At 42.8% G+C, this 27,488-nt stretch overlaps 1 protein-coding gene across 2 annotated transcripts in view; it reads left to right on the forward strand.

Moving 5' to 3' along the window:
• Window positions 1–579: 579 nt before the first annotated feature.
• TLL2 (tolloid like 2) overlaps window positions 580–27,488 on the forward strand; it is a 35,434-nt gene continuing 8,525 nt past the window's right edge. Inside the window, exons 1-13 of one of the 2 annotated variants that reach the window (XM_027899239.1) lie at window positions 580–723; window positions 1,255–1,425; window positions 1,676–1,793; window positions 2,188–2,366; window positions 2,681–2,786; window positions 7,894–8,018; window positions 12,743–12,858; window positions 14,779–14,881; window positions 17,666–17,782; window positions 21,237–21,382; window positions 22,327–22,522; window positions 25,084–25,209; window positions 26,984–27,144. In XM_027899239.1, the coding sequence (XP_027755040.1) occupies window positions 1,320–1,425; window positions 1,676–1,793; window positions 2,188–2,366; window positions 2,681–2,786; window positions 7,894–8,018; window positions 12,743–12,858; window positions 14,779–14,881; window positions 17,666–17,782; window positions 21,237–21,382; window positions 22,327–22,522; window positions 25,084–25,209; window positions 26,984–27,144 (1,599 nt within the window). In that variant the 5' untranslated portion in view covers window positions 580–723; window positions 1,255–1,319. The other variant, XM_027899241.1, reaches the window with a different exon arrangement.

The raw sequence follows: 27,488 nt of genomic DNA on the forward strand, positions 1-27,488 counted from the left end.
TTTATATACAAATCACAAGACCACAACAGGAGCTTGGATCTTGGGCTTCAGAGAGGTCCACCAGTGCTGGGGAAGCCACCATCAGCAGTGCTGCTCCTCAAGGTGACAGGAAGTTCACCTTTGTGTGACCCTTTAGGCCAGCACTCTCTGAAGGCATATGTTAGTGCTCTCTTATTCCTTTGCCCACATCCAGCTAACACATTGGCTGTGCAATACAGGCAGCTCTTCTAAGAAGTGGTGTGTCTCCACTGTCCTTAGATATGCTAGTAAAGCCCAGCTGGACTATGGCTGCTTTGAGGGTTTGAGTTGCCCATGGCACAGCAAATAGGGGATGAACAGCCAGGAAGCTTTGAGTAGAGGATGTTTTCTTTGGGTCAGACCCACGTCACATTAAAGGTGCAACTCATGCAGGCACAGCTCTATGTAAGCGGAGCTGCAGCAGCACAGATGCAGGGCAAGGTACAAGGTCTGCCTAGAAGCCTGTGTGAATCCTCTGGCAGGTTTTAAGACAAGCACTGAGCACCATACAGACAGGGCTCCTCTACCCTTTATAAAAAGAAATGAGGCATGTTCTGCTTTCCCTTTTGTATTTTTGCTCTTTTTCATTACAATGAAGAGAATCATCATGGATGGAGATTTGTGCCTCAGCTTTTCCATCCTGAGCATCCCTCCTCCAGCAGAGACTGTCTGGTCTTTGCAGATTTCCAAACCACCTGAGACCTGGTATGTGAAACCAAAGTAATGCTTTGAGAACAGGTTTCAGTGTAAGAGCTCTGTCACCTTCTTCCAAGGTCAACTCGAATGAGTAGTTGTGGCTGTTGTGAAGTCAGCCATAATAGAACAAATCTCTGCAGATCTGGGTGAGTAGGGCATGTTGAGAATGTACAGTGATACCTGGGCTTGTTTGATCCCTACCTCCTGTTCCCCTTGTTTAAGTACTGTGTCCCCATATAAGAAGTTGCTGCTGCAGAGAATGAGTGGCTAGAGATAGGAAAGGATGTCCTTTTGCACCTGTATGGGACAACGGGTTTGGCATAGTGCATATGAAGGCTCAAAGACAAGAAAGGTCAGTTTTCTACAGATTATCTGTCTCTAAGTCCCAAACAAATCACTGGAAAATCTAGCTATCACTTCTGGTTTGATTTAACACCTTGCTTTTTCTTTTTATATTTTTTCTGAAGCTCCAGGGTACTACCTGAGGGCTACAGGTGGAACTAAAGACAATTTAAATGGTGTTGCCACTCTGTCTTGCAGACAGCAGGCAGAACACAACGCTTGCAAGGAGCCTGAAGAGGAAGGAATATGAAGATGAGTCTGGGATGGATACACACTTGTCTCCCAGAGTGCGCAGGGCAACCACATCCAGGGCTGAGAGAATCTGGCCAGGCGGGGTCATCCCCTATGTGATCGGGGGAAATTTCACTGGTTAGTAGTGAAAATATTTTTCCCTGTTTGCTCAGGGGTGTGTGTCTCAAAATGTGTGGGATATCGCTGGAGCAGTTTTCCCACAAAGTACTTGCATCCTTGGGAATCTCTGTCCTGAGGTAGGAGGGGCATGTGGTTGCACAAGGAACTGTTGGAAAACTTGGCTGTTCCCATATCCAGATTGAAGTCCATTAGAGATTTTTCTGAAAGCCAGGCCTTCACTGTTTGCTCTTCTTGATTTCTATTTCAGGAACCCAAAGAGCTATCTTTAAGCAGGCAATGAGGCACTGGGAGAAGCACACTTGTGTGACATTTGTGGAGAGAACTGATGAAGAGAGCTTCATTGTGTTCACGTACAGAACATGTGGGTAAGTGACGCACGTGTTCCCTGCAGCTGTCTGTATTGCCAACAGTGACAAATGGCTTTGACCAATGGCTACATTAGAGAATCTATCACAAAGATGCAGTTGGTCACTTCCAGTAAGGATTCCTAGGATTTTTTTAGTATTTGCTCAGAAAGTGCTACATCTTTCTGGATTCTTTTTCCTGGGATAACATATAAGAGTGTATATGCATTTTTATAGATATACACTCTTTTCCTTATGTTTTTGTTATGCATTCGTGTAAGTATGTGAGTAACAGTGTATGCAGCTGCTGGCCTGTCCTGAACCCTGCCAGATGCCACCCTGTGTTCCTTGAGGAAGTTTCAGACTTCCTCAGTTCACTGATGTGCTGCATGGGTTTGTGTGTTCTTTTTTCCAGATGTTGCTCATATGTGGGTCGACGAGGAGGGGGCCCTCAGGCTATATCCATTGGAAAGAACTGTGACAAGTTTGGCATTGTGGCTCATGAGTTGGGTCATGTGGTGGGATTCTGGCATGAACACACACGGCCTGACAGGGATCAGCATGTCACAATCATCAGAGAGAACATACAGCAAGGTAAAATTGCACTTTCAGGTTTTCCACCTGGCTTTTGGGTGGGTAGAAACGTTTCTTGCTAGACCAGGGTGGAAAACCCTGGTGGTCTGTAAGCTGGGATGGAGAAAAACAAATATTGCTAGCCATTGTCTAGAATAAGGATCAAAATAGCTGGATGACTAGACATTTTGGACCTCCAGTTGGAATTGCTAGAACACAGGAGCATATCCCTTTCATTTCAGGCTCCCAGAGGTAGAAGTGTTTTGTTTTTGTTTTTTTTTTTTTTATCCTCTCTTAAAGTGATTGTTTCTATTCCTTTTTGTTTGTCATCACAGGTCAAGAGTACAACTTTTTAAAGATGGAAGCTGGGGAAGTGAACTCACTAGGAGAGACCTATGACTTTGACAGCATCATGCATTATGCTAGGAACACCTTCTCCAGGTGATAATCCAAGGTTACATGTCCTTAGGACTACTTTTGGTAATTGTGGTTGGCTCTAAGGGATAAGTAGAGCTTAGAATCTCTATGATCTATTGTAGAGATATGTGGCAGTACAGGTATGCAGCAGTGAGCTCTGCTGCAGTGCAAAGCATGAAAAATATTTGAAAAAGCAAGTTGGGTGCAGTATTGTGGACTCCTGTTTTTCTCTTCCCACTATATTCACTCAGTAATAATACTGGTAATCTCAGAGATCTTCCAAAACCAAGTTAACGTTCTTCACAACATTTCCTGGCAGCACATGTGTATCTGTGTGTGTGCCTGCCCACGGGCAAGGTGGCTGATGCTAAAACAAGCTTTGAACGTCTTGGTTGTCCAACTTATGCTTTGGAGTTGCAGTATTGCCTTCAGAGTCTTCAGTAACTGTGCCAAGGGAAAATTTAATTCTAGATCATGATCTTTAATAACTTGAGGTTTTGTTGTTGTGTTTTTGTTTTGGTTTTTTTACCATTTATGCATGTTCTTTAGATCATGGCCTCTGCAGCTGTGTAGTTCTCTGTGACTGGGGTTTTCATGGAGAAGTTATCAGTACTGTCCCAACTAACTATCTAACTTCTGTGTAGACTATTTGCCCTTGACTCCCATCTCGTTCCTCCAGATGGAGCCCATTTTCTGGTCAGACTGCTCTACTGGATAGAGAGGTGAAATAAACATAGTTATTTAAGCCCTGGATTTGAAATGAGAGTTACTGGATGATCAGCTTCATTTTGCTGCATTATTTGAAGGGTTTTTTTCATAAATCCCTCTATTGTTCTTTTCTAAGAGCTCTCTAACATTACATACTATGAGTCAAAAGGATTGGAAGGCAGAGTGGAAATATTCACTTTCTTGACAACTTTTGTTTCAAAAAATAAAAGGTGCCTTTGGAACTTTCTAAATTTTCTTACTTCCCAGTTGTATGAAAGGGCGAGGCCTGTTGTTTTGTGCTTTTGTTTCTGGAGCTTCACATCAGCCAGTGGAAAATTATCACTGCTACTTGTTCTGGCAGGAGGAGATGGTGGCCGGGCAAGGGTATCTTGCAGCCTGCAGAGATTTCTTTGAATCAGACATCCAAAGCAAACAATTTTTCTTCCCTTGAGGCATCTACTGGACCCTTCCAGCATTTGCTAAACTCTAAATGGTTAGAATTGTCTTGCACAAAAGCAGGATTAAGTTATTACCCCCATTTATATTGTGGATGTCTTTGAGGCTGTGTCTCCTGAAAACCAGGGTCCTTCAGAGCACTGCTGGGCCAAAATGGGATAAAAATGGCAAGAGAGCTTCTAAATTTAAATTGGTGCTTGATAGGATTTTTCAGTCTGTTTTCTTTAAGTCCTTTGTCTCTGTGACCCACCCTCACCCCAGTAGCAGTCTTTGTGCAGTAATTGAACTGAGCACTAAGTGCCTCTGTGGGTTAATTGTGCTCTCACCAGAAATAGGCAGTGCTGGGAACAGACTTTTACTTTACCAAGACCTGCCTTGACATCTGCTCCCGTAAGAGAACAACGCTTTGACCAGTCAGTAGAGATTGGTGGGTGTATGCATATCTCCTGCCCACCTTACTGAGCTCTGTGAGTGCTGGCCGGTTGCAACCCAAACTGACAAAAGCACAGAGCCCATAAAGATATTAAGCTCCAGCAAGATTCATTAAGATCAGTGGGTAGGAGAAACTCCCTGTGTGACCCTGCAAGGGCTGCAGTGGGAGTGTTAATACATTAGGACAACAGAAAGCCCACGGAAGAAGATAGTATGAGCACCTGACCAGCAAGGATGGGATGTGTGAGTGAGGAGGAGGGGAAGGGCACAGAGCCATGTCTGTGACTTACTCTCTTGTAGCAATTCTTACCTGACATTTAGCACAACCTTGTTGGTTTTAACTTCTGCCAGTATTGATAGCAAATCATACAGTGTTTGCCATAGGCAAAGGCTGCTTTAACTCCTGGACCCTTTTTGTTCTAAACTTTGTAACTAGGACAGAAAAGTACAGTTTTTCTGAGACACAGTCAGTCCTAGCAGTGGAAATTATTTCCAGGCATACTTTTGAGAATTGCTGTAGGAGTCACTCCTCCTTTTCATTTCAACAGCAAAACACTTTCCTCATTTGCGTCTGTGGCTGGAAGGAATAGGAGTGTGGCACAAGAGACTATAATGACAGCAGAAATACGAGTGTGGCACAAGAGACTGTAATGACAGCAGTAACAAGTTTTTACCATGGGAATTTCTGTTCTCATCTGTATCAGAAAGTTGCCTGTTTTGCAGAATGTGGCTGCAGGCTTTTATTTCCTGGTACATTCCTTACAGACATGGCAGCAATCTAAACTGAATATTGCTGTCTCATTAAACAATTTCTTTTACAGCTGTCAAGGTCCATAAATGGCAGCTAAGCAAGAAGAAAGTTTAAACCTCCACAGAGCCCTAAGCAAATAGTAGGTTACCTTAATTTACTAAGCTGCTTGCTAGTAGAAATGGCAGCACATGTCTGGAGTTACAAAACAGGACGCAGGTAGCACTGCCTGCATGTCAAGGAACATCTTCTTGATGTATTTGCAATGCACCATCCTGATCCTGCACAAGATGTATATATACACATCCTCCAGGTTTTACTGCATTGTCTCTCTTCTGCACATGGGGATATAAATACAGAGTTTGAACAAAAGGTAGCTGTCTGCAGCTGGGTCCTTGAATATCTGCTTCCTTGAGTGTTGTTTAAGCACCTGTATCTGTTGCCCTGTCTATTGGGGCATGGATGTTTAGCATTTATTGAGATCAGTTGATAATTTCATAACATTAGCATGGCACTTTACACATTCAGAGTACTAATGACTAATGCTAATGACTCTTCTGAGTCTCTTCTCAAGCTCTGTTGTTCTTAGCTGGCAGGAATGGTGGGGTTGTCGTGCTTGACTTACCACTGCATAGGGCAGCTAATGCACATGCTGCCCATGCCTGGACAGCAGGAGAATGGGGCTGGTGGTAGACTTCCTGAACTGCTCTGTTTAATGTCTGCTTGGTGTTTATTAATTTGTGAGTCAAAGTATTTGTTCTTTTAGAGACGTTCACCAAATGTGCAACTTAACATTCTCTAAGTATTGTTAAGCAGATAGGGTTTGGGTGGACAGCATAAGACTTCTAGAACATGTGTGATTTGGGCCAGACAGACTCTCTCTCCTCTGTTCTCGGTTCTTCTAATGGCAAAATGAGAGGAACTATATTTACTGCTTCGTAATTGGGAGTCACGTTCAACAATACTTGTGAAGGGAGTCCAAAATTCAGAGGGAGAAAAAAGCAAAACAAAAAATCTTACTGCCCCAGCCTAGAAAAAAAAAATCTTACTGCCCTTCTGAAAGAAAATGGCAGGTAATAAGGGTAATTTGAAGTTGTGAGTTGTTTGCATTGTGTGAGCAATGCCCTAGGTGTATGCTGTGTGCAGAAAGCTGAGGGCTGTGAGTAAACAGTTGTGAGGGCTGGAATGGGAAAAAGAATCAGAAGTTTGTGTGTGCAAGTGGTGTTTTTTGTGTTAAACTCTGTTGTTCTTCCCTGGTTGACCTTGGAAATCTGCAGAAATCGTTTCAGAGGCCACAGAAGTACGTCCCTGCCAATTGCCAAGTTCTGTGAACTCCTGAGGAGGCTTGAAAATGTACTTTGAGCAAACTGACCTGTTTCTCTGTCTGTGGTGTTTCTGGAATTGAAGGATTTATTTTTAATACATAAACTTCAGTAAATTCAGCCCAAGGCATGTAGCTGGCATGTAGAATACCAGACTGAATTTATAAATCAAAATTTGATGGACTCACCTCAGATCTTGTAAGTACCAATTTTGGTGCTTATCAGGAATTTTTCTATTTCAGGAAAAAAACATCTCCCATGCAAGAGTTGATTCCAGTTTTTAAAACTCCCCCCCCCTCCCCCCTTTTCCTTTGCAGGACAGTATGTTTCATAGAATTATATTTTCTTTTCAATAATACTGACTGCAGCTCTGGATAGCTGTGATCCAAATACTCTGCATGCAGTATTTACTTAAAATTAAACCAATGTGAAAAAACTCCTCTAAAACTCCTTCCCAAGGCTCTTACACAGCTGAGCAGCCCAATGAACAGAATTAACTGTACTTAATGCATAACTCATACTTGAAGACTCTTGTATCAGGATTAGGCAGCCCTAAAATTATTGCTTCTGCCCTGAGATTTCCCGTTGGACTCTACAGACAGTTGTATCCTGTCCTTCAGAAAGAGCAGTCTGCCTCACTGAGCTGATGCTGCAGTTTAAGCTCACTGTTAGCCTGTTAGTCATTCAGGGGTGCAGTGAAAGGGTTCCTGTGGACTGGATAGTCTGCCTACAAGAGCTTGGACTTCACCAACCTGGAGTTTAGGTTTCTGTCTCACTCCCTCCCTGAAGTCCTAATTCTACCTTGGGGGGTCTCTCTTGCATGCATGCTCTTGCTTGGATGCATGGAGTTCATTTTGATAGAAGTGAGGCCTGAGCTTAAATCCTTCCTGAGATCAGAAGTAAAGAGTTCCTGAGTATGAAGCACATGGAAGAAATAGTAGCAAGTAAAAAGAGGCAGACACAAGTGGAGTTACTAGCTTGGAAACTTGTGCATAACAAGGGTAGAGCACTTGATCTTTTTCTCTTGTTTGTGGCAGGCCCAGTCACTGCCAGCCCAACCTCATCTGCTGCTAACTCCCCTTTCCCCTCCTCCTTTGGCTTAAACATCCAGTCTGTGCTTGTGCTGAGCCAGATGTGCCATGAACCTTCTGCAAGAGTATTTAATTGCTTTTTCTGATTTATGGCAAGGAATGTGTCCATACTCAAACAGAGGCAGCAGCAATCTTGGGACATCAAAGAGGAATTTACTGGCTTGGCAGACTTGGCCGTACATTTGGAAGCTGTCTGCTGTAGTGAGAAGGCTGTCTCGAGACATGCAGTTATCACAAGTTGTATCACTCTTACTTTTTAGTGTGGGATAGAGGGTCAGGGGGATGGGGTGTAGAAGGCCTGCCAGGATTACCTTCTGTGCATCGTGTCATTGTCGCTACTTCACTGCTCTGTGTCTCTCTGTTCTTCCCTTTAGAGGGGTTTTCCTCGACACCATCCTCCCCCGTCGTGACGATAATGGGGTCCGGCCAACTATTGGGCAGCGTATTCGCTTGAGTCAGGGAGACATCGCTCAGGCAAGGAAGTTGTACAAATGCCCAGGTAAATATGGCTTGTGGAGATGGCTCCAGCTTTATTGTGGACATATGGTTTATCTGGAAGGCATTGTAGTTCAAGAGCACCTTAATGACCCCTTTGAGGAAAGAGACTGGAAATGTAGACTATCAAATGCTTCAGGCTTAAGTTCTGGGAGAAGTGAACTTGCCTAACATGTGTCTCCTATTAGTACTTTGCCAGTATTCTTGTTTGGTTTAGAGCTTCAGGTTCTTCTGTTCATAGAAAATCACATCAGTGCACAAGACCACAGAGTGGGGTCTAGGAGTTATCAAAGTGGCAGAAGGATATCTGGTAGACTGGGGTCTCTACACACCCATCATCAGATATCTGTTGTAATTTATATAGTTGTTGTCTCAGAAATGAGCCTTAAGGAAACCATGTGTGTTTCTGTGATTATGGCACGTTGCTTGGGATATAACATGGCCCAAAGATGCTGATTTGTGAAACATCCAGTTGGGTGCTGGAAACTGGTGCTTTGGGCTACTCAGGAGTGGGCTGTATCCCTCTTTCTGCTGCCAAAGGGTTGATAGACTGGGAACAGCTTTGGTAGAGAACCCCTCTATGTAAGTGTGACATACGATAGACCAAGGTCCTACTTTGCACAGGGACTGGAAGGATGGGCAAAAACAACATTGGGGTTGTGTGACTGGGAGATTAGATTAATCCATCAGAACAAGAGAATGCTTTTAAACTGGAGATGTTAGCCGATGAAAGTTTATGTGACTGTTTTAGGTGAATATTTTAATAGAGAAAAACAGATTTCAGAGAAGCAATCTGCCAGACTTAAGGACAGGTTGAGCATGAGGATGCAAACAGAGGCTTCAAGCAAAGATGGCACCCAGTCTGGTGCCTGTGGCGTGGACTTCAGTGACTGGGAAGGGACTGCAAGAGGTGTGATGCTTGGAGGCGGAAAATTTAACAAGCTCTGTTGAATTTCTGCAGGTTATCAAGATCCATGAGAAGATATTGGAGAATGAGAGAATTGCCCTAGTTTTGCAGAATTACTCTGTAACTTTTGTAATAATGCAGGGAAGAAAAAAAAGGCTTTTGCAAGCACAGCCTAGAAGGTCATCTAAATGGTTTGGTCTGGCCAGCAAGTAGTTCAGTTGAGAGTGGCTTTGATCGTAAACCTAATATGATTATAAGTGATTACTCCTCTAGAAATAAACATATCACAAAGAGAGGGGAGAAGGTGAGAAGGATGAGGGCTAAGTTTTACCAGAATACAGAGTCACATCTTAAGTGAGTAGGTGACTAACACTACTCTGTAAACCATTTTTGAGGCCATGGAAAGTGGTGGATAGTTGATGTGCAAATCTGCTGCTTCTCTGTATCCATATACAAGTCAGAAAGTATGGGTTCATAAGGGTCTAGAATGAATTCTGAGGACTTCAGAGTCCAAATGTTTGGGGAACACTGCTTTTAGCTTACAGTAGGTGATATAACTTTCTTAGGTGTTTTAGTTCTAATTAACTTTTCTTTTTACCACTCATAATTATCTCTAAATTGCTTTTAGTAGAACAAAACATTGTTCTTGAAAAATTATCTCATGGGTTAGTTTAGGTGTTGATTTGTTTTGCACTATGTTTTTTGATTGAGTCAGAATTAATCCAAGCAGGCTTTTCGTTCCCATAGCTGGAAGAATCAACTACAGATTTAGATTTCTTGAGGCAAGCTGAAAAGCCACTTTGGCCTGAGGTTAAAGTTAAACTAAAAGCTACAAAGCAACATTCTTTAAAATGAGGACCCTTCTGAGTCTCAAGTTTTCCACTTGCAAAGTAGAACTTTCCTACTTATTTTTTCCACAAAGCTTTAGCAGAGGTTATTGCAGTTCAGAATGTATTTGGCAGCAAAATGATTAGAGCTTTAAGCCTACTAAACAAATTGTTTTTCAAATATCTGTTGTTCTGGTTTGGTTTTCTTTTTCTCTTTGCATTCAAATTTATAACCAGGTTGCATCCGAAAGGAGGTGCAGTATATTTAATTAACATCTTCATCTAACATTTGAATCTGTAGCTTGAAAAGTTCTGTACCTCTGCAAAATACAAAGCAGGGGAGTTCAAAACCCAAGGACTTCAACTGCGTGTTTCAAGCAGAGTCTGAATGAGACTTTAGGTTGAGGACACTTTGTTCAGTAGTCAAGCTGAGGATTTTTAGGTAAAGTGCAGAAACATCATTCAGAAGTTGAATGGCAGATGGCTTCCCTTTTAGAAAGGGAGTCTCCATCTGAGAATGCCTAAAATATCTCCCCCCAAAAAGAGCTAGTATGATGGAGGATGAGTTACAAGTATGCACTGGTATAAGCCAGAACAACTGCTGTGTCTGTTGTAAGAAACAGGGCTCTCCAACTTCATTAGATTGGAGCTCATGTGGCTGCTACAGTTAGGACTTGCTTAGCTTGTCCATTCTAAAACCCTGCTGTTTTAAATTGTTCTTAATTCCCCAAAGCTTATACCTGCTGGGTTAAAGTTAGTGCCAAGCCAGGTGAAACAATATGAAATTTGCTGAAGGAATTTCTGGAAGGCAAGATGCAGTCTGCTACACAGTAGTTAATGCTAGATTTGTTATGGCTGCATGGCTGAGGATTTGATGAGTATAGTCTCTACAAAAGGCTTTTTAAAAACTCATCCTGCTATCTCATGCTCGGCTAAAGGAAAGAGGCCTGTGTGTCTGTGCAGGAATGGTTAAAATATAAATTGAGAATGCCCTGCATTATAGCATCTCCTCCAATCCTCTGGGCATTTTCAAATAGATGTAGTGTACCAGTAACCAGCTGATGAGCTGTAAGTGCCTGTCACTCAGCTACTTCATTTACAAATGAGTTCTGAAGCATTCACCTTTCTGCTTTGCTTTTCACCTCTTGCTTTCTAGCTGCTCAGTTTCTTGGATCCCAAAAGTACCAAACAGTGGCCTTATTGGACCTGCTGGCTTCTTTGCTACTAAGTGGAGTACAGTTGTATCACTTTCTGAGACACTCTGCAAGAGACTGTGCTCTACACAAAAACGTGCATTGCTTATTATCATCCTTCCCCCTGCACATGCAAGGAAGCACTTTCCTCCATGCTGAAAGGGCAGCCTCTCCCAGTGTGTCTGGGGAGTTTCCTCTGCAAGAGTTAGATAGTTAGATAGGTCTCCTTTCATGATATTTGAACAGACCAGTCTTTGGAAATAAATGCAATAGTACCTGCTCCATAATTATGCGGTCTTGCCAGGAGCTGTGTAATTACACTTATGAGAATTAAATCTGGACTGTTGGAAACCTTCACTGTGGTTCAGCTGAGGGAGATAATCCCCTGTGCCACTATGGTTATGTTGTATGTGTTTCCCATGATTTAGAACACTCTTTATAAATTCATATTTGTTTAAATAGATTTTTGAGCAGATAAAAAGAACATTCATTTATCTCAGTGAGTTATGGATTGGAATTCCCTCTTTATTAAAAAAAAAAGTTATTAAAAACACCCTTTTTGTGTCCCCACTTATTGTTCACCTAATCAAGCTGTGTATCAGACTTCTTTAGGGAAATTAAGAAATTCTGGTTAGGTAACTCCTTCTCCCCTGTTTGAAGATATCAAACTTTTTGAATGGGATCAATCTCTTTTCACCTCCGACTTCCAACCCGCCCATCTAAATGTAATCAGGGCTGCAAAAATTAGCGTGTGATAGCATCAAGCAGAGGAACAACCTCTGGCATTTCCATGAGAAAAGGAAGGCCTTGTCGGATCTTTCAAAGCACTGCTGCCTAATCAGGGATTTTTGGGGGCTGCCTTACCGTCTCTGAGGAAACCAAGTTGCAGATCAAGGGCAGCTTGTGTGTTATGAAATTGGAAAAAGGACTGGGAAGCAGGCAAGCCAAGGTCCCTGCTCCTTGCAGTACGTATTTGGATGTGTCTAGTGGGCACTCTGAAGGAAATGGGAGCTTTGATATTTGTGATCCTCCCACTTAGCCAGTCAGCTGCTCTGTGGATGTAGATGGTCACTCTTTGTTCTGGCTCAGTCTTCCTGGCTCGGAAAACAGGAACTACAGTAGTCACAACTTTCCCAGATGTTGTAAGCTGTGGTTCCCTAAAGGAGCATATGCATGTGCATGTTCCTTGCTTCCTGAAAATCACTGTGGGATCTACATTTCATCAACTGCAGCAGGCCACAAAATGGGAAGTTGGAGAGCAATGGGCTGCCGTGCTCACGTTTTGTCCTCTGCAGTGTGATGGCAGGATAGGTGCAGGGCAGCCAAAGCATGAGTCAGTGGGGCTTGCCCTGCTTTTGTTAGGATGTTTCAGCCCCAAAAAAGGCTCTTAACAATGGTAACTAAGGAGAACTTCATTGAGCAGCTTGTAACGAAGGGAAAACATATTTGCTGGCAGCAATTGTGGGGTTGTGAGGTGGGGTGGAGTTAATACTTTGCATTTGATTAGTGAAAACCTGAAAGTGCTGGCACGTGGAAGGAAGATGAAGTAAGAAGGGTGACCTCTTTGTTTCCGCTATGTCCTTGCACTGATCATCTTCTATCCTAGAAATTCTGACAAACTTCACGCCACCCCTTTGGCAGGGTCTCAGGTACTCAAGGACCTTTGCCCAGTACCATGAATGAGCATCATTAGAGTGTCTACCACCAACCCACACACTGCAGCCATGAGCAAAGATTTTGGTAGACCCTGATGTCTTTCAGAGTCACTCCTTTTTGACAGGTTTTTTCCCCTCTCCTGCAGCTTGTGGAGAGACCTTGCAAGACTCAACAGGTAATTTCTCAGCCCCTGGCTTTCCAAATGGCTACCCCTCCTATTCCCACTGTGTCTGGAGGATCTCGGTGACCCCAGGGGAGAAGGTAGGTGCCACACCAGCATAAGGTGTACTCTGCATTTCCCTCACGTGTGGCTTTGCCTGTGATGACAGCGTTAGTGGCTGCCAGGAGATCTCTGTATGCCTGGGGTGCAGGGATGGAGCCTGGAAACGCTCCTGAGCACCAGTGCTGTCCTCCCAGAGATGGAGTCAGGGATACACGGTCTTGAGGAGAGAAGAAGTACTTCTGGAGCAGAGCCCCCTCCCAGGTCTGGACTGTGTGTTGATCTTTGATCCTCACTCTCAATTCGAGGCTGAACCCTGTATGGACATTTCCTGTCACCTGCTATCTCCAGCTGAGCTCACCTTCCAAAGCCAGGTGCCAGTCAGATAGTTAGATAAAATGTGCTGGCCATCTGGGGTCCTTAAGGGAGTCAAGGAGCCATGAGTGACATCTGTGGCCTGCCCCTATCACGCAGGCATAATATGCCTGTCAGGGAATTCCCAGTTCCCGCCCTGAAACGCCAAGCCCCACTGCGCATCAATCACCCACCCTGTCTACCTTCTTCTCAGCTTTTTTTGTTCTATTGATCTTCCTATAGAAATGAAATCTTTCCTTAATCCAGTAACACCAGCCCTTCAGGCCTTTCATGCCATACCAGACTGCAAGAATGCGCAGTCCAGCTTGGGAGCTCCTTGGCAGAGTGACTTTGCTGAGGACCACCCTCAACACATGCTTAAGACTTGGACAAAGAGAAGTGCAGAGTTCATTCGTTTTGCAACAGCTGCCTGGCTCCAGGACCTGGTTCTGTCACCTGCAAGCCCAGTTCCATGCCATGCTGAGCTCCTGCCATCAGCTGCAGGAGAGCATCGCTGGGGCAGGAGGGCCAAGAGCCATCCAGGTTTGGAAACTGTGGCACTGGGAGTTTTGTGGTGTGGAATCTTACTGTAAACTCTCCCTTTGCTTCTCAGCCTCATCAGAAGAGTTGTGGTGGTTTGGATGCTGAGCCACTAATGTTTAAAAAAAAATAAATCATCTATTTCAGATTGAATGCTTTGATTTACCTGTTTACTCAAATGCAGTGATTGGTACAAAGTAGAATTGTAGCACTGAGGTGTTAGCTAAGAATAGGTATTGGGCTTGTAGCATTCATCTGCATAGAAGCAGATAAATCTCCTTTTGCTGTCCAAAGTCAGAAATCTGCAAAAGCATGATAAAAGTGAGTGACATCATTGCAGACTGCCTTCTGGACTGCCAGTCAGGACTTTGGGACAGAACACCTATTTTAGTCTAATGACATTTCTGTGGCAGACTATGGATGTAAATTAATACATGGGTCAAATCCTATGAGGAAAAAGATACAAGTACACTCTGTTGGTGACCTCCATAGGCCTGGACCACGGCCTGTGATCCATGTGACAGAGGAAGGAGACCAAAGTAATAACGTTTTAGTGCTAAGCTGGGCTTGGTAAAGCCACTGAACCCAATTGCATCGTGATGGTGTGAGTCTGATTGTCAGAATGTGGAACCTAATCAGCAAAAATTATATTTTTCCTACAAGTGTCATTTATGTGAAGGTGTAGACCCCAAAAGTGTGTTTTGTGACACTGTCTTTTTCTTTGATGATCCCATTCCTGAAAACCAAAGGTTCAGTTTTTAATTTTAAAAATCCAAACTGGGCTTTTTTTAAGTAGCATTTTAGTAACTGAGGAGCATTGACTTTTAATTACAGAGTTGATTGTAAAGAGTTATCTGCTGTCATGTACTGTCATGGTTTCATTAAAATACCTTGGGAAACCTTTCTTTTTTGAGGAAAGCTGATGTACAAATCCCACCAACTGCCCGACTGTCTTTTCCTGCATACTCACTTAGGCAGCACTGTAGCAAAGATGAAATACAACCTGTAGGATCTTCTTTTTAAAGTAACTTCCTCTCCAAAGAGAAACGTGTACTCTCTCCTTTCAGATTATGTTGAATTTCACATCCATGGACCTGTTTAAAAGCCGCCTTTGCTGGTATGATTATGTGGAGGTGCGTGATGGCTACTGGAGGAAGGCTCCGTTGTTGGGCGAGTACCTGTTTCATTTTAATTGCATTTTGTGTATTGTTCTTGATGCTTTGGGGAGTGGGTGGGGAAAGCAAACAGAAACAAACCTTCCATTACCTGGAAAGACCCTATGTCCGGCCAGTGCACTGACCATCCCTTAATGTCTCTTGTGTGCTGTATTCATTCCAAATGATCCATACTCCAAGGCCTTTGGTAACAAAGATTTTATTCCTTCCTTTTCCAGCTTGAGAAAGGATGCAAGGAGGGAAGTGAGTCAGGGCCCTGGCTGGGACTAAAAATGTGGTCTCTGGAGTTTTATTATTGCTCTTTCCCAAGTCTGAGGTGGAACTGTCAGGCAGTCAGAACAAAGCAGCTGTACTTCAGCTCCTGACCCAAACTCCTGCTGTTATTTTTCAAGTATTTGTGTTTACAAATGTGCAGTACTCTGTACTTTGAGCCTCTGTAGTTCTAGCAGGGAACTTGCTAGACCATGCCTAGGGTGTCAAACTGTGCAAGGACTCTGCTCTGCTCCTGTTCCCACTCCCAAAGAAGTTGTGTTGTTCTCTGAGAAGTGCAGCCCCTCTGTATCCTGCCTATTACTCTGCCTCCTGCTATTGCAACTGCAAGTCTTCTGAGTGGTTCAGGAATCCCACCTACTTTTCCACTGGCTCTGATCCTGGCTTCATCCCCAGACCTCGGTGTCCCAAACATGTAAAATGCTTCACTGCAAACAGCCCCTTCTGCCTGAAAGGAAAGAAGCAATCAGGTTGTGTAGCATCCCCAGCTGTATTAGAGTAGCTGTGCCCCATGCTGCAGCACGGGGCTAGGACACTCAGCATTGGGTCAGAGGGATTAGGGAGCTTTGGGTGCTCTCCTTGGCCCCACTGGACATCCTGGCCCTGGTACCAGGTAAGGTGCTGAGGCTGAAGCTGTGCTGGTCTCCAGGTTTCTGTGGGCCTACCTTTCACTGCAGTTGGCAGCCTGCTTTACTGCTTCCTGCCTGTTTTGGATTTGGCAGCATTTATTGTTGTTCTCTGCTGCACGTGCGTCAGGTAACATTGCTCCAGCAGCTGCAACTTAGCTCCTCATTATTTTTTTTTTTTCTGCAGAGTAATTTAAAGGTATTTCAGAAGCCAAGCACCTCCCTTTCCCCCTAGTGCAGGTGGACTTGGGAGTGTTTCCATCTGGAAGGAAACGCTGCATGAGTGGCCACGGCTCCCGCATGGGGCTGAGCCCATGAAATTAGCTCGGAAGAGGCAGACAGACGGCAATTCAGCAGGGGGTGGGGAGGGGGATTAGTGTGAATTGTGAAAGCACAGGCTTCTTGCGGAGAGAAAAAATACATGTGTGCTGCATATTTTCCCAGGGAAGTGTGTGAAAACCCAGCCTTTAAATGGTGTATAACTTTTTATGAATGGGCCCTTTATCACACTCTGAGGAGCTTGCTCATTCTTGTTCCTCATCTGCTTTTCCTCTTCTTGACACCCTTGTTAAACTCCAAGTCTAAATCCAGGAGGCAGTTGCTGAGTGACCCTAGAGGAAGGAGCTTTGCAGCACTGATGCTGTTTTTAGCATCCCCTTTGGGAGTGGAGGTGGGAGATGCTATTGGTACATTGCAGGGCTGTCACGCTACCCCAGCAGTACTGGGCAGCTTGGGGGCACAGTAGTAGCTGAGTAAAGCTGGGTTTAAGATAATATTTCGATAGGTGATTCTGCAAGGGATAAAAGTTGGTGGTGAAACTGCCATTCCCAGCCAGGTAATGGGAACTAAAAGGCTGTCTTGCAGGTAAGGCATTAACCAGGTTTTTACCCAGTGGAGGTTGTTCAAAGCTGCCAAGATCCGTCTCACCACTGTCCTGACTGAATTCAACCTGAAGAAGTGTTCTCTGCCTCTGTCAAAATCCCAGTGGGATTCAGTTGGACGGGGTGCCAAGACCATGTTGAATTCAGTGTATAGCCCTGCTCATGTCAGCTGAAGTGAAAAACTATGTTTGCACTGTGCAAGCTCCTGACCCAAGTGCAGGTTCCTGATTATCAGGGCATACTTGGTGCTTACTCTGTTTCTGTGAGGAGCATCTGGCTTGAATAGGTAGAGAAGCACCAAACTGGGGTTGTTGAGGTTGTTTGGGCTGAAGATGCATCTGCAGCTGTTCTGTTTCAGGATTCATCCTTGACTGCAGAATTTGGGCATTTGCCAGTGCTGGTGCATGCCAGAGAGAACTTATTGCTGGGGGAACCATGGAGCAAAAAAGTCTCTTTCTCTTGACAGCAATTAAATGACTGCAGAAGCTTAACTGGGACAAGTTGAGCAGAGAATTAGAGTTTTTTCCTCACCAGTGTGGCCATGTCTTGCCCTTGGTTTGACTTAGACAATTTTTTCTTGGGTGCAAAATGCTGAAGGAGTTTCCAAGGCCTAGCAGGTGGAAAGAACGTTCCCTAATGTCGCATCTCTGAAAGGACTGCAGATAGTTCATTGAAGCTCATTTGCCCAGTTATGTGATCAAAGCATGAGCCCTTTTGAATTTACCAGGGTAACAGAAGCTTCATCTGTGACTACTGGATTCTGCTCCCAGCTGAAGAGAACTTTTATTCATTTAATAATTGAAAAGGATATGAATTAGTGGAGGGGGGACATAGAAACTTATTCAAAAGCACAAGTGGTGGGAATGAAAGGGTGTTTTCCACAAGCACAGCTCCTTTAACCACAGATTCTTTGCTTCCCGGAGCCACAGGTGCCTGTTACACCTGGCTGCCCATCAGCCAGGAGATCACGGAGATCCTGATTGTCTTTTTCCTGCCTTGTAGGTAGATTTTGTGGTGACAAGATTCCTGAACCAGTAATATCCACGGACAGCAGGCTGTGGATTGAGTTCCGGAGCAGCAGTAACATCCTGGGGAAAGGCTTCTTAGTGGTCTATGAAGGTACAACCCTTAGCTAGAAGTCTGTCACATTGTATGGAGCAGGCAGAACAGGATGCAGGGGGTTTATGGGTTCAGCAGGAGTTCTGCTGCATTGGGGGTTTAGATACAGCCATGCTCTTGTTGTCATGGGAATTGGCAGATTTTGTGCATTGTTTCAGTAGACAACTCATGGATCTTCCAACAAGATCATCACGTTTTGGGGGGCACAGCAGGAGAGCAACACAAAGCAATAGGTTCTGTTCATAGGCCAGGTTCTGTTCGCTCTAATCACTCCCTGCAAGCAGCAGTGTGGGGTGTAGCAGGAGTTTCTTTCACTGTTTCAGTAGGCAAAGTTCTGTTTGGGACCATACATTTTGTATCACTTAATACAGCTTGTCTTGGTGTGGGTTTTTGTTGTTGTTTTTGTTTTTGTTTTTTTTTTTTCCTCAAGTGCAAAGGTTGTTCTTTTGTTTCTCCCTTGTATGTTTTACTTACAGAAGATTGGAAATTAGCTAGCATGTCAGATCTTCTACAGGTCAGGTACTTTAGAAACTTCCTTGACACTGGGATGATGAAATGACTTTAGAGGAGGAGCAATACTGGCACAGTTACTACAAATCAGTAACATCCCTTTCCCATATATGCCCTTTTTTTTTTTTTTTTTTTTTACAATAATGATTCCATTATTCTCTGGGCAACAGGCATTTTCTTAGAAATACCAGCACTGTCAACAGTGTTGAGGTTGACTGTATTGGTACCGACATTGCATCATCATCTTTCTTCAGCCACAGGAACAAGTATGATGCTGGAAGCCCAGTGCCCAAGTGTCCAATAAACTCATGAATAATGATACTAACAGAGGGAAGTGAAGCAAACATGGGACTGTCAGGGAAGTGCAAATAAAGCACATGAGGATTTCACAGCAGTAAGGGGCTAACAAATCTGTTTCACAGGAGAAATATCTGGTTTCTGCAGGAATTGTTGCCCCAGAGACAGAGGTAGCTTGCCTGATTTCTTTTTTTTTTTCTTTTTTAATATTTCTTCTGAAAAACAGCTGTTGCTTGGACCATGTGGTTTGTAACACCCCTTTTATGGTAGTTTGCTGGAATTAGAAGTGATCAAACTAGTGTATATGGCATCATGCTTAATATTGCCAAATGGTATTGGAAGAAAAAAAATTTACATTGGCTACATTCCAAAGTCACTTTTCTTTTGATAATTTCCCATGTTTCCTGTTGATTGATAACTGATCCCTAAAGGTTCAGTAAATATAAGCAATGCTTGCTTCACTTGACTTTTGAATAGAGAACTGGAAGTGGAATGTGCATCTAGTGGTCAAACAAACTCCAACTGTTCATATTTCTCTGCCTCTTCAAGATTGTTTTTTTATGTAACCCTTTCCTGCAAGAAATTTCCCATTGGAAAGGTATGAAATCTATGGCTATGCCTGAGAGCAAGCACAGAGTATGACCAGTGGAAACCAACTTGTACTACAGGAATAGTGCTGGCACATTGCATAGTTCTTTTCTTAACTCAACCTCCTCCTGTCAGAGCAGCAGGTAGTAAGATTATCTGCATCTCTGTCCATAATTTATTTGCTGAAATAGGAGATTTTCTAAAAATCTTCCTTAATCTCTATTTCCCTCTAAAGCAAGCTCTGGTAATGGCTTGTTTCTTTCCTCCAGTGTCAGGTGGCTTGCTCAGCTGTTCTGTGGCTTCTATGCTTAGGCAATAACAGTAATTTTTATTTCCAGGAAGGTTTGCCCATAAATGTTTAAATTTTTATCAGTTTTTGTCCAAAATCTTTCTGTGTTGCTGTTAGTTCCTCTTTTTCTTTTGAACTCTTCCCTCACATACTAAAAAATCCAAAGTGAATTTTAGCCCTGCTTCTCTGTTTTCTGCTTTAGTGAGAGTGCATGTAAATGCTCATGCATCTGAACTTTACTGGAAGCTCTGTGGGTGAGGACTGATTTTTGGATTTGGATTCCTCTGAGTCTTGGACCGAGAGTTTTCAGAAGATGGGAGGAAAGAGGCAGAAGCATTGTAGCCACATTATGGTGGAATTACTTGATACTAAGTGACAGATAATGTAGGGAAAGTGTCCTCTTAGTTCAGTCATTCTGTCCCCTTTCTTTCATAAGGTTCAAGATGGGAAGATGTTGGCGGTTTTGCCCTACTACAGCACTGCTGGCAGCCCCAAATTTGTCATCGTTATTGCCTTCTCAGGCTCTGTCAGCAGATGTTTTGTCCATTTCACAATAAGTCTTTTCCAAGTATAGTTGTCTGAACTACCGCAGTGGATGGAGAAAATATTATTTGTTGGCTGTCAGTTTTATGGCTTTTAAAAAAAAGGTCAGTTCTCTGTTCTTTTAGTCGTCTTTCTGTTAGGTGGGGGAGACAGTTCTTTACAGAGCCCCTCAGAGCTTCTCTCAAGCACCACTTGTAGCTCTGAATGTATGAACTCAAACTGCAATCTAAATTGTGCTCTGCAGCTGAATTTTTTGGTGCAACTGTTTGGTGGTGCTTTAGCACTGATTCTCTTAGAAAGGCTGTAGCACTGCACTAATAAAACAGTGCTTTCAACTAGAGTACATCGTCAGCTTACACTGCAAAACCAAGACCCAATGCAAGCAATTTCCAGGACACTATAGGGAGACCCACATCTGAATTGCTAATACAAAGCACTGTGGGGAGAACCCAAGGGTGAGGATGGTTGATGTCTGGCAGGTGTCATTGCAGTACCATGTCTCTCATACTTACTTCTGGTGCTTTTTGCTTGCTTGACTCTGAACACAACCAAAACATGCATATGTCTTTTGTAGATATGTGTGTTGTGCATCATGGGGTAACACAGGTTTTAGCCTGTGATCTTACTTTTATTTCTTATGTAGTCTTGCAGGCAATTTTGTTGAATTGTTATTGTCTTTATACATAATGTTATTGTCTGATGTCTCTACCAGTTTTTTATTAAACTAGATTTTCACTGAATTTTCTGTTCTTGGTCTTTAAACTTACTCATTCTCACATTTGACACTGAAACTCAATTTTTCACGCACAGCCGTCATTCTGGTGGTGAACAGCTCAACTTGTGCTTGTTAATATTGCCATCGTGTGGCTGGATTAGATATGCAACTTCATTTTTTATTTTTGGATTTTGTTGCTGGGGTTTTTTGCCAACTTTTCTTGGTTCATAGTGCTGTTAGCAGATTTCAAGCAGATATGAAGACAACTAGAAGTATGAAACACACAAATTCATAAAAATTCTCTGTCCCAGTGAGTTCACCTTCTAAGGAAGTTGGCACAGCAAGACAAGAGACACTGTCACTAAGGCAAAATGTTAGATTTGTAAAAACCTTCATGACTTGTATCTTGCCTTTGTATAGCAGGTGATATTGATACAGATTTGAATTAGGAGCAGGTTTTACCTATGGAAAAACCGGCAAGCTCATGGTTTTGCTGTTTCTTTTTTATGAAGCTATTTGTGGTGGAGAAATTCAGAAAGATGCTGGCCAGATCCAATCTCCCAATTACCCAGATGACTACAGACCTTCCAAAGAGTGCATCTGGAAGATCACAGTTTCTGAGGGTTTTCACATAGGAATCACATTCCAAGCCTTTGAGGTGAGAAATGTCATTGTATATTACATTACAGATACTATTTTGCCTTTGTAGGTCCTTTAAAATTAAGAGGAAAGTGGTGTAAATAATAATTTTTAAAAAAAATCTTTTGACTACTTCAGAGTATTATTTATTCTCACCAGAAGTTTGCTCAGAGATTTTGAAGCCAGGTTTTAAATATGATGAGTTTTCAGAAATGGTTGCTTTAGACAACTGTAATTAGAAGGGACTCCAAAGTGTTGATGATGTTAAATAAGGGCTCATGAGTCCTTAAATGTTCATCTAGTAAAATGAAAGTAAATGGTCATAATCCAGGTGAAAATCTCTTTCTTATGTCACTGGGACTTGGCAGATTGAAGGATGTGACTCCCCAGAGAAACATCATGTTCCCAGATGGCAAACAGGCTTTGAAGAGCTCACAGGTTTTCTCCTACTGGTTATAGGATGTCTTACACTCTTCAGTTAGGTTCCCAATGGTCTCTTTGACAACTGATGTATATGTCACAGACAGGAGTGGACAGGACCTTAGCTGGTGCATAAATCCCATCTATCCCATAGGCTGTTGTAGCTTGGGTACACTTACCATGTTTGTCCTGTAAAGGGCTGATACCACTAGCTCCTAGCTGTGACCCTGCAACTGTTTCCTGAACCTTTTTGTTTGCAGTTGTTCTGCTCTGTTTCTTACAGCTTCTAATGAAAAAGCAGGTTTTAGATAGTCAGGGCCTGGGTTTCACCAGAGGATAGCCAGAATATGGTGGTAGAACTGAGATGTGCCTAGGCTTGAGTGCAGTTCCAACTGCAGGAAAGCTCAGTGGCAGCCATGAGGCAAGTACCTTGTAAGCCAGTTGTTTGGGGAGCTGATCTCTGGCCAGAGTCTATCTGGGGAGCTAGCCTGGCTTGAAGAACCCATACTAGCGAGGTACAGGCACACACTTTTCCTGTTGCAGATTGAATGGCACGACGCATGCTCTTATGACTACCTGGAGGTCCGGGATGGCCCCACTGAGCACAGCCCACTGATCGGCCACTTCTGTGGCTACGAGAAGCCAGAAGACATCAAATCCAGTTCAAACAAAGTGTGGATGAAGTTTGCATCTGATGCAACCATCAATAAAGCAGGCTTTGCAGCAAATTTCTTTAAAGGTATGTGATTTAGTACCTTTCACAGTCAAAACTGGGTACGATTCATCCCTTAAACTACTGCCATCCCCAAATGAACAATTACCATTGTATCTACTAGTAGTTAAGAGCTGTTATATTTTTCTGTGCAACTGCAAATATCAAATTTACATACAAATTGCTTGATACTGAGGCATGAACACCACTTCTCTGATTAGGACAGAAAGAAAGCCTGCTGGGCCAGTATCAGCACAGGCACTAATACCTGGTGTGGCACAGCTGGACAGAATGTCACCTCCATTTAGCCATGCCAGGGGACACTGACATTTTCAAATATGGTACTAATACTGCACAAAGAGTATTAAAAACAGCTCTATGCTTAAGTTCTATTCCAAAAGAAGCCTCTGAAGAGATGATAAATCTGAATGCAAGTAGAGTACCAGAAAAAAAATCTGAGTGCTTTAAGAGACAAATGTGTTCCTAAATTGAGATTCTCTTCAGGAAGATGTGAGTAAGACTGATTTTTTTGTGGGTTTTTGGTGTTTTTTTTTCTTGTTGTTTTTTAAGAGATAGTCCTTTACAAGCATCCTGGTGACTTGATAGAGGCAAGAACGAAATACCTAACTGCTTGGGAAAATACCTGCAGAACTGCTGCAAGGTAGACAGTCATGTTTCTCTTAGGTTCAGTGACAGTTGTACAGAAATAATAGCTGCAATGCCAATATTTGGATTGCAAAAGTCCTGTATTTATTTCTACTTTAACTTCTGTCTTGTGTTAAGGGTGTCATGGTCCATTTAGATTTCTCAAATGTGCAGGAGAATGTACTCTGTGAATTAAAATTTAGTTCATGAGCTCATTAAGAAATATAGCAAACAAATCTGTCAGGGCTCAATCCCCTTTGCTCAGATTAGTCTATCACATGAATTCACTTCTTCACCATTCAAGTCATAAGATTTCATAATCTATAACCCTTAATTCTTAAGCCATGCATTATGTGCAGAAAAAAAGAAATAGTTAAATAAAGTTTAATTCACAGAGTACATTGTCCTGTACATTTGAGAGATCCTAATGGACTGTGACAAAGGGTGATTGCAAATACTGTGATGTTTAATTCAGTCCCTGAACAACTCTCTCAGTGTCTAGACTTCCTTGTTTAAATTTTTCAGGTTCCATAAAGACATAGAGGGTACTTCTTCCTAAAGACATTTTGGCTTCTTTCAGGAGTGAACAGTGCAGGCTGACTGTGGCAGAATGTCTTTCAGGGATTAGCACTACATGGAGAATCTGAGGTTCTCCTGCAAGTTTGTAGGGGAAGAAAGTTACACACCTGAACCCAGAGTGCTTTCTTTGTGATACAGATAGCGAGAAATAAATTTATTTCTTTTTTTTTTTTAATGTAAAAATGTGTAAACATAGGCACAGTCGTACAATTGCAGATAGGTATTTTCTGTGTAGTTTTTGCTGGCAGACTAGATCTTCCAGTGTCTGCTCAGATTTCACGTATTTGAACCAGAAACGGTGTAGGTGTTGGATGGGTAGGTTGTTTCTAAGTCCATGGCAGTAACTTCAGCTGAGGATCAGAGTGTATATGCTTGGACCAAGCATCACAGTAGACATAGCTGCACAACTTCTAGCCAGCTAGCATTGTGGGCAGAGTTGATGTCAGTGTGCAAAAGCTGGGTAGACATGCCTGCAGGCTACCTGTGGAATTTCAAGGTGGGATCTGAAGGTTGCAATCTGTATACCAATACCAAAACCAGTACGCAAACATTTATATTAATTGTCAATAAATGAAATTACATTCCCCAAAGTTGAGTCTGTTCAGCCCACAGCAGTAATCGGTAGGTAATTTGCCTTTCTCAACCCAGGAGCTTTCTTGCTTCTTTTCATTCTGTTTTCTCCCTTGTTTCACTGGAGTGGGAGGGGGTGGGGAGTGAACCAGCAGCTGGGTGGGAGTTTGGTTGCTAGCTGAGGCCAACCCACCCCATGTTAATAAAACCATCTATTCAGGGATGCATGTGGAATCAGGGGTCAGGGTGAAAAGCCAGTACATTGGACTATCTGTATATTAAAATGTCAGTTCAAGTTGTTGAGAAGTGGTTGAAGAGCCTGACTTCAAAGCCCAGGATAGCAAGACTTTATATGTCTGTGAAAAGGCAGAACTACTTGTGTGTCCTCCCAGCTCCTCAGCTGCACCCTGTTCAGTGGGGTATAACCTCCCTCAGCTCCATTACTGTGGGCACCATAATGGGCTGGTTCTGTCTCTCAAGAGCATAAGGAACTTAAAACAAAGAGAACAAAAAAATAGGCAAATGAGAACAAAAGGCAGTCAAGTCTTTACAGGAGCCTCTGTTTCCCTCCTCTTGTCTAGAAAAAGCACTAGTGGGTATTAACAGTGATTGTAGTCCCTTATGTTTTCATGTTTAGGAGTGCTTTAGCACTTGTGAGTTTTGCTGCAGTGCCCACTCCCATGGGGTCAGATGAGCAGCTATTGCTCTGTTCCTTCTGTCTAGAAAGGTTGCATGAGGAATATCAGGTTTGGGTGGTCAAGAAATCATGACCTGTTCTGGTTTTCTCCTGCCAGAGATGGATGAATGTTCTCTGCCGGACAATGGTGGTTGTGAGCAGCACTGTGAGAACACACTAGGCAGTTACAAATGCACCTGCGAGCCTGGCTATGAGTTGACAGCTGATAAAAAGAGCTGTGAAGGTAAGTAAACTACAGATTGGGGCATCTGTCTATAGGATGAGTACTGCTGCTAATAATTAAATGTAAGAGCCTTTGGAGATTATTTTCCTTGCTCCTACATCTTCTTTGTTTCAGTTTATTTTCCCCCACCTAAAAAATTTCTTTGTGTCAACATCTTCCATTTAAAAACAAATTTTGGTTAAAAACCTGAGAATACTCTGCTTCTCTACTGCTAAACATCTCTAAAACCAGTTGTCCTTCATGGCCAGAGATTGCTGTTCAGACCAGATCTCCCACAGTACAGCATAAGGAAGGTAGGCATTACAACCTAACCACTGAGTAGCCCAAAAGTATATAAATAAATCTAAAGCTGATTTTTTTTTCTGAAAAATATTTACTTCATATAATAAAATATTAATGTTTTGTCTGCATGCAAAACAGACATTCTCTATACTGAGGAGTAAATTCCCTTGCTCTGTTACGGAGGAAAAAGTCCCACACCTTCAATAGAAACTGTTTGTGTCAGCTTTCTATTTATCCTGTTAATCTCATGCAACAAGTGTTTGCTCCTACCAAAAATACAGCTGTTGATGTGCTGAAAATCCACCCATTGTTCTTGTCTCATTGCTCTGCCTGTCAGCTGAGACATGAAGGGAGCTCCACACCCTGTGAGTGGTGCTCTCAAAGTCATCCAGGTTGCCCTGACTTCTGCTTTTGACAAACTGTTTGGGGAAGAGTGCTGTTGACTTGCTGAGGGCAGAGTTAGGTGTGTGCAAAAGGCTATTGGAAGCTTTACCTTATTTTTTTTTAATAATTTCTTGCAATTTTGAGCAAACCAATATAATGTGGTCAAGCCAGTATAACTAGGGCAAACCACTATAACTTGGCAAGTGTTTTTTGAACTTCACTCTTAACCTCCTGCTTTAAACTTCATTTGTGGGCAATACAGAAAGGATAGTCTTTGAAAACATAGCAATATACCACAGAGTAAATTGCTTTTGTTTCTCCAGACACGCTTGCTACACTATTTATATTGAAGCTGCTCCCTTGGGTTAGTTCTCTTAATGCAAAATGGTGCTGAGAACAACACACAGAAAGCTTTTGTCCCTGTAGGTTTTGAAGATGTGGCCATATCTCATTACTCTCAAGAAACAGCAAGAAAAAATAGAAAAAAACATTGCTTCATTGCAAACAGAATTTTGCAGCAAAAGAGCAAATTGAAGTTGACTCCTTTGAGGTAAAGCCCTACCCTCCCACAAGAGGATGAAGCTGAGATGTCCTAAATTTTTTTTTAAATGGGATAATAAAGCCAAGCCTTTGACCCCTGTCATTTATTTTCCCTAGAGAAGAAGCAGTCCACATTTAATAAGCCCCTGAAGACTTGACAGGGGTATCTTCCCTAGGATTCCATCATCTTGTAATTGTTCTGTAACTGATAAACTTGAAATAGTAAGGTTTATAGCACTGAGTGTAGGTGAATTTACCAAGCTGGCCTTCAGAACTGTGTTGTGCATGACGAGTCAACTGATTCCCAGTAAGCCCAAGAAGAGAGATTAAAAAGGAGATCACTCTTATGTGGTGCCTCTCAGGGATATAGCCTAACTCTGTGTTTCACTGGTGATTTACAGCAGGTGAGGTTTCTGTCTTCTTCACAGTTGCCAGCATTTTAAACCTGTTCTGGAGGCTGGGATTTGAGCCAACTCAGATCTGATTCATCTCCTAGTTAACACTGTGGCCCAATCTGTGTGTCTGAACAGAACCAAGTAAACCTTGTGTTCATTTATTGCCTCTCCAGCTGCCTGTGGGGGCTTCATCACCAAGCTCAATGGGACCATTACTAGCCCTGGATGGCCCAAGGAATATCCTACTAACAAAAACTGCGTCTGGCAGGTGGTAGCTCCAGCCCAGTACCGGATCTCTCTGCAGTTCGAAGTGTTTGATCTGGAAGGCAATGATGTACGTAACCAGTCCCTGCATCTCAGAGGTGGGACTATTGGCTAACTCAGAACTAGATAAATCCTCGGGGTACAAGGAAGAGGAGGCTCTGTCTTACTGGTAGAGCTTCTGGTTGTTTTCCTGCCCTTGATATAATGACACCAGTAACAGTGATTGTTCTTCTTGAAGTCTGAATCTGCTTTCTCTATAGAGTGGAAGGATTAAAGCTGTTCTGTTATAAATACGTGGAATGGTTTAACCCCATCTGGCAACTAAACACCACACAACCGCTCACTCACTTCCCCCCAGTGGAATGGGGGAACAATTGAAGGGTAAAAGTGAGAAAAGCTATTGGCTTGAGATAA

The sequence above is a fragment of the Empidonax traillii genome, unplaced genomic scaffold (assembly GCF_003031625.1).
Source record: "Empidonax traillii isolate 1590-97213 ecotype Southwest subspecies unplaced genomic scaffold, ASM303162v1 scaffold651:size361119, whole genome shotgun sequence".
NCBI classification, from domain to species: domain Eukaryota; kingdom Metazoa; phylum Chordata; class Aves; order Passeriformes; family Tyrannidae; genus Empidonax; species Empidonax traillii.